General features: G+C 33.2%; 1 protein-coding gene across 1 annotated transcript in view; it reads left to right on the forward strand.

Moving 5' to 3' along the window:
• Window positions 1-10,376: 10,376 nt before the first annotated feature.
• Window positions 10,377-10,512, forward strand: part of LOC119830535 (pancreatic lipase-related protein 2-like) — a 4,605-nt gene continuing 4,469 nt past the window's right edge. The window contains exon 1 of the mRNA XM_038353593.1: window positions 10,377-10,452. Coding sequence (XP_038209521.1) covers window positions 10,377-10,452 — 76 coding nt within the window. The remainder of the gene's footprint in view (window positions 10,453-10,512) is intronic.

Consider the following 10,512-nt stretch of genomic DNA (forward strand, 5'->3'; position numbering starts at 1 on the left):
GCATTAAAATATCATTAGGTGCCAGGGATCATATCATTCATGACATCCTTTTGTTAAATTTACGCATGCCTGACCCCATACATGATTAACTGCTTAAGCGGGTAACGTGTTCCATAAAACATAATACATCTAACTCACCATTGAAAGGAAATTAATATGAATTAAATTCCATAATGTCATTTTCATTCTAAACGCCTGTTTTTATAAATTTTATTGTGAAAAGTTTTAAGAGATGATTCCGCGACATCCATATTTGATAGTTACACATTTTACGCATCCCCATTAACATTTTATCAGCGACTTTTGTTAGTAAAAAGATACGCATAGCAAACAAAACCTGATTATACGTTTCTGACATTTTGTTTATTACATGATACGCTGTACGCTGACAGTATGATACGCTGCGGCATACCTACCCGATAACATATAGTATCCTCAAGGGTGCACGATCTTTATACGTTGGATCTATTATCACCCCATTGAACCCCTAACCACCAAGGGTATTAAGGAAAATACTGAATTTCCCACTTAGCAGAGGCAGGTTTGTGTAATTTGAACCTTCAACACTTCACAACTTACAAGATCGCCATAAATAAACTGGAAAATCTCATTGTATGAAATTTTAATGAAACATTGTATCTACACCACTAAATCAATAGCAGAGATAAACTTAATGAGTAAAACCACGCAAATAGTTCATATATATTTTTTTCACAACTATGATATTACCTACTAGCTTAACATATTAATTACGGAGGTTCTAAATTACGAGACTACGTTTATATTAGTAACTTAAAATTAATGAGATACTTTGTATGCGCCACTGGCGCTTTCAATTAACAAAATCTTGAACATCCTACACTACTCCCCAGCTACGTGTAGGTACTTCATTAGTTATTATAAGCTGCATCACCAATTAGGTTAGGAGCTAAGTGGCACATCTAACTCTGAACTCCATTTACATAATTCAGTATCTGTCTGTATGCAATGCTCTTTGATCATAAGTCAATAGTAATAATTGAGGATATATTATATGCAAATGATATCTGAATTACTGTATGGTTATATTATGTTGCTTTATTGGTGTATTTATGTCTTAATCTCGAATGGTGTTATATTTAACAATTAATCATACATCCTACTATCCTATCCTACTAATATTATGGATTATTATTATAATATTAAGGATGTGTGTGTGTTTGTTGCTCTTTCACGCAAAAACTACTGATTCGATTGCAATGAAATTTGGTATGTAGACAGCTGGGAAATTGGAATAACAGATAGGCAACTTTTTATCCCGATATTCTTACGGGATATGGACTTACGCGGGTGAAACCGCGGGGCGCAGGTAGTATTTTATAACAATAAAAAAATATTTTGAAATAGATTCATACTCTCTTACAGATTTAAAAATTTAAGTGGAAAGCTAAGTGATAATCCAGAAAGATCAACTGAATTCCTACACATAGACGACATTTAAAAACACTCGCACGGCTCACCCATAATACGGAAACGTGCAAAATGAAGCTCAAAGAGTGCATAACGTTTGCAGTGCTGTTTTTTTGGCATATAAGTTCGATATAGTAAAAACACAATGTCATTTGCATCGGCCTAGATACTAACAAATTATATCAAAGACCTTTCCCCAATTTTAAAATACAATTTTCATTTCTTACAATGTGGATTGTAACCATAGCTTTAATAAAAGATAGTTCCATCATCAACCTTAAACAACGATCAAAAGTATATCACAAGGAAAACGTCGAAAACGTAGTAAGTTTAACTGCTTAGATCTCCCGCATTAGAGTCGGCAGTGTTTATTTTATTGCACGCCGTGTGTCGGATTGCGCAAACTGCCAGTTAGTCGGGCTACACCAACACCCCACATATTACACTCGTAATAGAATTTAGTTCGTGTTACGTATGTGGACGAGAATTCGCCCTAAGATTACTTCGGTTTGGATACACGACGGTGAGTATTGGTTTCTATTGTTCGATGTTTTCTATTTTGGGAATACCTTTGTGTTAGATTTCGGGTACAGCTACATTAAGGATAGTTTAATAACACATTATGAAAAACTAGACGCTCGTCCCGGCTCCACCTGGTTATCAAGATTCCTGTTTTATCCCAAGGGAGCATTTAATCGGGATAAAAGTATACTATCACCCGAGTCAGATCATATCCAGTCTGTACACCAAATTTCATTCAAATCTGTTCAGTAGTTTCAGCGTGATTGACGGACAAACATCCAAGCAAACAAACTTTTACATTTATAATATTAGTGTGTTAAATGCAAACGTTCGTAGTAGACGTAAACATTATAAAGACAAGAAATAGTTAGTGTGTAGATACAATTTGTTTATAGATAGCTTTATTGTTTTGCTATTGTTCTGTACAATAATAATATATTCAGGAACTATCCTTGTGCAATATGCATAGAGTAGGTAACGGTACAACTTTGCGAGTCATTAAAACTTCAGTGTGCGCTAATGCAGAATAAATTGAACCTCACTTTATGTTATAAAATTGATTTATTCGGTAATAAATTGCCACATGCTCTATTAAACAGGCTGCGGCCATTTCATCCCTGTAGTTTCTGAGTTTCTGGTGCTTACAAACTCTGTGGAGAAAAAAATTTTGAATGAATATAGGTATATTATAATGTAATATACTGCTTAGCTTCTTTCTATAAATAATTCTCTTCTATCTAAATTTATGTGTTGAAGTTTTTTTTAAAGGAAAATATAACAATGAATATCTCTTCTGGAAGTAGTAATTTACTATTACTATTACTACTATTAAATATATTTATATTTATAAATTGTTTGTATTAATGAAAAAATTTCAATACAAGTTATTTTTCTTACAATTTTCAATACTTTTCCTAAATAGGGAAATAAAAAATGCAATGAAAAATATTCATTAATCACATAATTTTCACTCATGATAAAAAAGCAACAAAATTTAAGCTTTACTAGCTAATCTAATTTAAAATACATAATACGAGTTCGGTTTATCGCGCGGGTCCGCCCCGGTTCTCCGCGTTTACGCTAAAGTAGTAGGAATTTCGATACGGTGAAAAGTTTCACCCAAAAGCAGAAACTAAGTTGACCCATATTTCAAACAATTTATTAGCAAAAGTTATATCGAGGTAAAGTTAGGACAACAAATAAATTACTGGAATAACGTCCGGCGCAATCCCCAGCTACCAATTTCTTCGCATGCAAATCTATGTTCTGCAGACGACAAATACTGCTACTGGAATGTATTTACTTATCTCTGTGCAATCTTTTTAATGTTGTTGACAGCCAACTAATCTAATGTATTTTTTTGTGCTATTCTTATCATTCTGCTTAATTTATTTACAATTTTTAGCAAGCTGTGATATTTTTTGTACACATTTTGTCCAAACTTGACATCAGTTAAACCAATAAGAAATAAACATCTCTAAAAATGTGAAGATATAACTAACAGACAATTCAATTAATTAGTACTTATGTGTAAATGTATAATAGCATTTACTCCATATTTCATGGATGACTAATAGATACATCGTAGACTGGGCTAATGTATATTATCAAAACATTTGTATCAATTAGAAAATTTAAGCAACCTAAAAACAAAATAAATGAATGGGATTAGCGTGTTTAACCCATTAACCGACATGAAAATTATTTCCCAAGCAAAACAGCGCCGTAGTTCTTTATTAAAATGTCACAACAAAGGACTTAAATAATCCTAAGGAAAACTGCGCTAACAACGGTTCTGTCGGCATTACACTTGGGATTAACGCTGAGCCTCGAAACATGAGGCTAATTAATTAGACAGTAATTTAAACAACATTGGAAAGCGCTTTTTTCTTTGATCGGTAATTTTTTGAAACCCAGGTAGAGATCATAGCGTTTTATGCATCGAAAGGTTAATTCATTAAAAAAGTCATTTCAAAAGTACCTATTATTTTATTGTATTTTTTATTGTAAAGATGTAGAAATCTTTTTATAAATGGGTGTCTACACTGATATAGAAGAAGGTTATTACGAATTATTGTTCTGTCCACGGCGTACATAAGCAAATTTGGGCATTTTGTGCAGCTAACTATCTCTGCAACACAATGTTGAAGGTATCATAATGCATTCTTGTAGACCATGGGAAAGTCTTAAAGAACAATGTTCAAGAGCGCTGAATACATACTTAGAAATATATAGTGCGGAATATCTATAGAGATTAATATCCTACTATCCTACTTCCTACTAATGTTATAAATGCGAAAGTTTGTAAGGATTGTGTGTGTGTCTGTTGCTCTTTCTCGCAAAGACTACTGAACCGGTTGCAATGAAATTTGGTACGTAGACAGCTAGACAACTGGATACGGACTTACGCGGGTGAAACTGCGGGGCGCAGCTAGTAGTAGAAAAATGTCGATATTCCTAGAGATTTTATTGTCGTTAATTATACTCGCCCACATTTGAAGTGTATTGAAAGATAATAACGGGAGTAATATTTCTAGCCCCGTCAAAAAAACAACTCTACAAGGAAGTTCAATTCTTTTAGTTTCATGTTCCAATAAAAAGAAAGCAATAATAAATGTTAAATATATATTTTTTCGCATCACCTCAAAAGAAAATACATATACAGAACGAAAAGTGAGACCAGGTTCAATAATATTATAAGACACATTTGATTCATGAACGCAGACTTTCATTTCATAATTGGACTATTTTTGAATTCCACGTGAATACAGTATTTTTTCTTTAAATGTAATAATGTAGGCAATATAAAAATGCAAAACATGATATTTTGTAAATATATTGACTATTGCGTTGTATAAATTTTGGAACATTGGAAGGTTGCCAGAGGTACACAAAGCTACACAGCCAACAATTAAGTACAATACATGTTAATTTATATCCATCTCTTGTAATCTAATAAGCGATGCAATATGTAGGAGATTCAGTCGGTCATTAGTTCTGGTTTGTGTAACTAAGGCGTAATACGTCTCTAAGACTACTCTGAAATGGGATTGGAGAACTGTCGCAAGCTTTGTGAGCACTATAAGCAACATACACATGCAATATCAATAATCCTTCTTGTTCGGTGGTACTCGGGGTTCAACGCATATCCCTTTTCGAAATTAAAAAAAAAATATAGTTTAATGTATGCGGCCTGTCTCTTTTACCTACATATATCTTTTTATTTAGCAAAGACTGTCTATCTATAACTCGATAAAATATGCTTGGAGGAGCTGTTTTCTGAATGCTCAGTAAGAATTATTTAATGCATATTTATATTCGTTTTCGTTTGTTACAGGCAAACGAGCTGGTGGTTAGGTAGAAACTATTTTAAAATAGGAGAAAAACAATCTTATACATGCGAAAGATTGTTAGAATGGATGGATGTATGTATGTTTACTACTCTTTCACTCGATAAGCACTAAACGATCTTCGATGCTACTTGGCAGTGATGTTGCTTAAGTACCAGAATACCACATTAACTACAGAAGTATTAGACCAATACAACCGCATGTGAAACCGCGCAACGCATCTTGTGTAATATAATTAAAGGGGAATTGTGGATGAAATGTTTCTGTCTTAAGATTTATTATTTATTTATTAATGTAAAGCCCATGCGCTAAAAATCGGTGTTGGCATAAGAAATATTTACTTACACGTGAAAATTGAAACTTTTTATTTAATTTGAACCATATTTATCCTTAACCAATGCAAACACAAACAGAACTACGTGACTGTAATAGTAACAGAGGTCTTAACTCTTTCCGTACCCAGAACAAGGAGGATATATAACGTAACGTTAAAATTTTCATTAAATATTTAGATTGTATTAATTTTCTATTATTACGACAAAACTCCCCTGTAATGATACTCAAAATACTCGAGTTTCAAGCGACTACGAGCCGGTTGCCAAAGCAACACTTCCGTAAAGGAAATTGCCATTCACTGTGCCTTCATAAATCAGCATCCAGGTGAATATTTTAATAAAATCTCACCTGATATAAACGTGTACTAAGTGAGAAATTGAGGTAATCATTGTAGGAAAATAATACAAACACTCTACCTAATACTACTAGTATAGTAGTATGTTATCTGTGGTAATACCTACTTACCTAGTTTAAGAAAATTTTACTCTTGTTTCTCAATTTAAGCTCAATATATTAGATCTTAGATAAAGTTTCTCTTCTCCACGTATTTTAAATCATTATAAATATTACCCCCTACTACCTATCTTGACAACTTTAAAAAAATTCAAGGTCCTATTTTTTATTCAATAGATAACTAAATCACAGTGACAGGCAGACAGTATGTGTGACGCCATCACATAATTTTTTGTTTTGATTTATTTCCTTGAAATATGCTATAAAAATGTAAAATAGAAATATTTTCTGTGGTCCCAATAGCAAAAGGAAGAAATGATTTTTTTTATTTTCAATGTTCTATAAAAAATTAAATCTCGATTTTTTTATATAATTGAATTTCGAAGACAACAATGATATTCAGGAACACAGTGCTCAGTTCTTAAAGTTTAAGCGAAACTTTGTGGAAACAAAACGCTCGCTGTGATGTGTTTTTGAAGTTAAGCAGGAGCATGAAACCGTCTAGAAACGCGATACAAAACAGGCGGCTCACATTTCTAACGCTCAGCATTGCACCAGTCAGACCAAGAAGTCAGACGGTTGAAATGAGAGTATATTTCGTGATAAGAACTAGTTTAGTGCGATTCAGCAATATATGACCGAATTTAATAAATAACAACGATATTTTTATTAGGTACGATTTAAAGAAGAGTTGTTTGTAGATAAACATGCTAATCCTAAAATGTTCTGATTTAGATGTAACTACTTTCGGGAGCGAGAGGCCAAGCACACTCCACAAGAATTTACTGAAGAGTGTTTTACACAAGAGCCGTGTGGGCGGGGGCAGGCGTGCCGCTGATATTTGAAAACGACCATGTCAACCTGTCTGCCGACAATCGGCACAATCACAAATAGATAGAAAGTTATACAATTGCTTACAATGCACCTGCACCGCCAGGAGCTTAGCGAGCGATCACGCATTATAGTGCGTTCGTACGTTGTGAGAGTTTTTGATGATGAGTGCATAAAAACGTTCAAGTACAAATCTTTCTATCACAAAATTATGGGAGATTTTGTAAGAATGTTATATATTCAAATAATTGTCAATTTCATTTTCTTCATAGAATTTCTATTTAACAATAGACATTTATTAAAATTCCTATTGTTATAATGACATATTTGCTTGCCTAATGTATCCTTTACAATAAGAAAAGGCATCCTGTTCTACACATTTTGATTGACGTGATTGTTTTATAAATTATAAATACGTAATACATAGATTGCCAAAAACAATCCAACGTATAAATTACTCCCCGAAAATTGTAATAATAACGTTTTGTATGAATGGCACAAAGTTTAATATCAGAAGTAATGCACCATCACAAAGTAATTTATATTCTTTCGCCGCATGGCGCTATAACCACAATATCTTAAAATGAAGTGGCTAATAAAACAAAGGCGTCCACGGACGGCTTTATTTGTGGAAACGGCGTATGACATTGATAAACGATCCACTCAATCAATTGCTGAACTCTTCGCTTTAAACAGGTATACTTATTTACTGGTATATCTGGAATTATTGAAAATAATCCATTGGCTGTTAACGTGTAACAAACGTCGGCAAGATAAAACGAAAGACGAGTGACAAATACATGGAAGTTTTTTATCTGAATAAATTTCATGTACACGTAAAAGGAATATACAATGCACCACTACAATATTCACATTATTATTGGCAAATTCAATTTTTAAACAAAACCTAAATCACCCTCAAATTGACAAATCTAAACCAAACTTAAATCATAAATGGAACCATATTATAGACTACAGTTTTCAAATAAATAAAATAATGATAAAAATCGGTTAAACCAATAAAAATTTTTGATGTAAGAAACCAAAAAAACTACAGTCCAATTGATAACCTTCTCCTTTTTTTGAAGTCGGTTGGAAAATCGAATTACTGTATCCGAATATCCTGAGACGACAAATAATTGAAATAAAAAGGAAAAACAAACAAGCGGACATCAGATCGGAGGAAAGTAAATGATGATGACGTCCTTATACCTTGGGATCATACAAAAACCCTTTTTTCAAATTATTGCTCTTATTGATTTTTTTGTCAAGTCGATTTATGTTTATACTAGCTGCGCCCCGCGGTTTCACCCGCGTAAGTCCGTATCCCGTAGGAATATCGGGATAAAAAGTGCCTATATGTTATTCCAGTTGTCCAGCTATCTACGTACCAAATTTCATTGCAATCAGTTCATTAGTTTTTGCGTGAAAGAGTAACAAACATCCATACATCCATACAAACTTTCGCATTTATAATATTAGTAGGATTGTCACTGCCTAGTTCAGATGTACTTGAAATGTTTAATCAAATTAAGAAAATTGGATATAAATAAATATTCTTCTTTTGTTGAAAAGTTTCATTTTACAATTCTAATGAAAAACACAACATCTTTCTTATTATGAACTACGTCCACCATCTAACCTAATTATAGAACCTACTTTCAGACGAGCTCTTAACTAATCAACAATTCATTACAAAGTTGTACTGCACAACAGAGTGTTTCAACTTTCCTGCGATCTTTACCTAACTGAATAAGAACTGTATATAATTACCCAGAATTGTAAACTTTCAATCATAATTACAGAGCATTGATGGTGACAAATATTACTTCCTATAAAATTTTAAATCCAATTCGCCTTTTAACTAATTAAATTTGAAACGTCAAACTTTCTTTGGCGAGCTTGAAGTAACAAAATTTACATCGATCGAGGTTGAAACTTCTTAATTAGCGTAGGCTCTTAAAGAAAGGGTTGGACACGTGACGATGCTATTAATCTAGCCTCAAGACCTTTCCGATTTTTATGGGAAAATAAATTCTACAAAATCCCCTTTATCTTTCGAGCGTAATTAATGTATTCTTTCATTAAGGCCCTTGTACAAAAAGTCCGAATGGGAAAAATATTCGGCGATAAAAAAGCGGAACACATACCTATGAACTAAAGTTAAAGAATGAAAATCTATGATTTGGGAACAGTTATGCTATTTCTAATTCAGCTGCAATATACGCTGTCTTTAAGCTGAATATATAATTATCTTATTCACATTTTTTGACGTATGTTTTTTTAGTGTTTTACTTAAAATATCTGATATTACAACTGAAGACAATTATAGATCTATCTATAGATACAGGTATCTATTTCAAACTAATAAGGACTTTTTCAAGTCAGTTGACAGAATCACATTGGGTGTCTACACAAAACTTCTGCAACATATAAACGTTGTCCTACTTAACTGGCATTACAAAGCAATGCAACAAAAGATTTAATCGATGAACGTTCAAGCTCCATCCGTAGTCGACATTATTGATGTAGCCGTTACTCGCAATTGGCGGCTGACCGAGGCTGCCATTTTTCCACTACCTTTCAAATTGAACTTGCAATGAGGACAGATGTTATATGGCTGCATTATGTATCCCTAATAGCGGGAAATAAATCTATCGAAGATCTGGTTCTTTTATATTTATTACGGAGAATGATTAAATTTCGCTATAATGTCTCATTTAAGTTACATCAATGGTGTCAGTTACCTAAACGTTACTATCTGAAAATGATCTACTATTAGCCCCACTATCTGAAAATTATCTTTAAATTAAGTGTTCGTGATAGATATAAACAAATAAATTTTTCTCCTTCTAATCCTCATATCACTTCATATTAATTATTATTTCTCTATATCACCTAACATTTTACATGAAAATATCTTTATCAGAAATAAATTATGCAATATACCGCACCCTATATATACATACATACATAAAGTATATAGTAAAGTATGTAGTACAAACTCTCCATCCACTATTAATGTTATTAAACAACCTAAATATATATTTCATATCGTGGAAAATTCCCATAACATTTACTTTTTCCTTTAAGTGTTCAATTTCGTATCTTTTTCTACGGTTGATATTAATGTTTCCTGCGTGCTCGTCCTGACCTCAAATTACAGTCATTCATACAAAATAACTTATTATTCATCCCCTTGAAATGTTTGCTCAACGTGGGTTTTGCTTTGGATTATGTACCTACTATTACTTTCTCCTATTCCCCTGTAATAGTGGTGTCCTATTCCCTTGATCCTTCACGACTTTCCAATATTTATCATCCATGTCCTATCCTTTTCCTTCAATTCCCTCCTTCCTTCTTTCCCTCTTTTTCGGGGAGACGGACTCCGTTAGCATTGGTTTGCAATCCGTATAGGAGAAGGAAAACTCCGAAATGCAACCCGGAATTGGAGCCTCCGTTAGGCGGATGTTTGATCCAATCAAACGAACGACAGACTCCTGCAGCTTAGGTGACTCCATACGTAATGAATACTCATTCCTATGGATCCAGTCAGCGACGCCGAGAGGGT

Source organism: Zerene cesonia, chromosome 11, assembly GCF_012273895.1.
Source record: "Zerene cesonia ecotype Mississippi chromosome 11, Zerene_cesonia_1.1, whole genome shotgun sequence".
In the NCBI taxonomy this organism is placed as follows: domain Eukaryota; kingdom Metazoa; phylum Arthropoda; class Insecta; order Lepidoptera; family Pieridae; genus Zerene; species Zerene cesonia.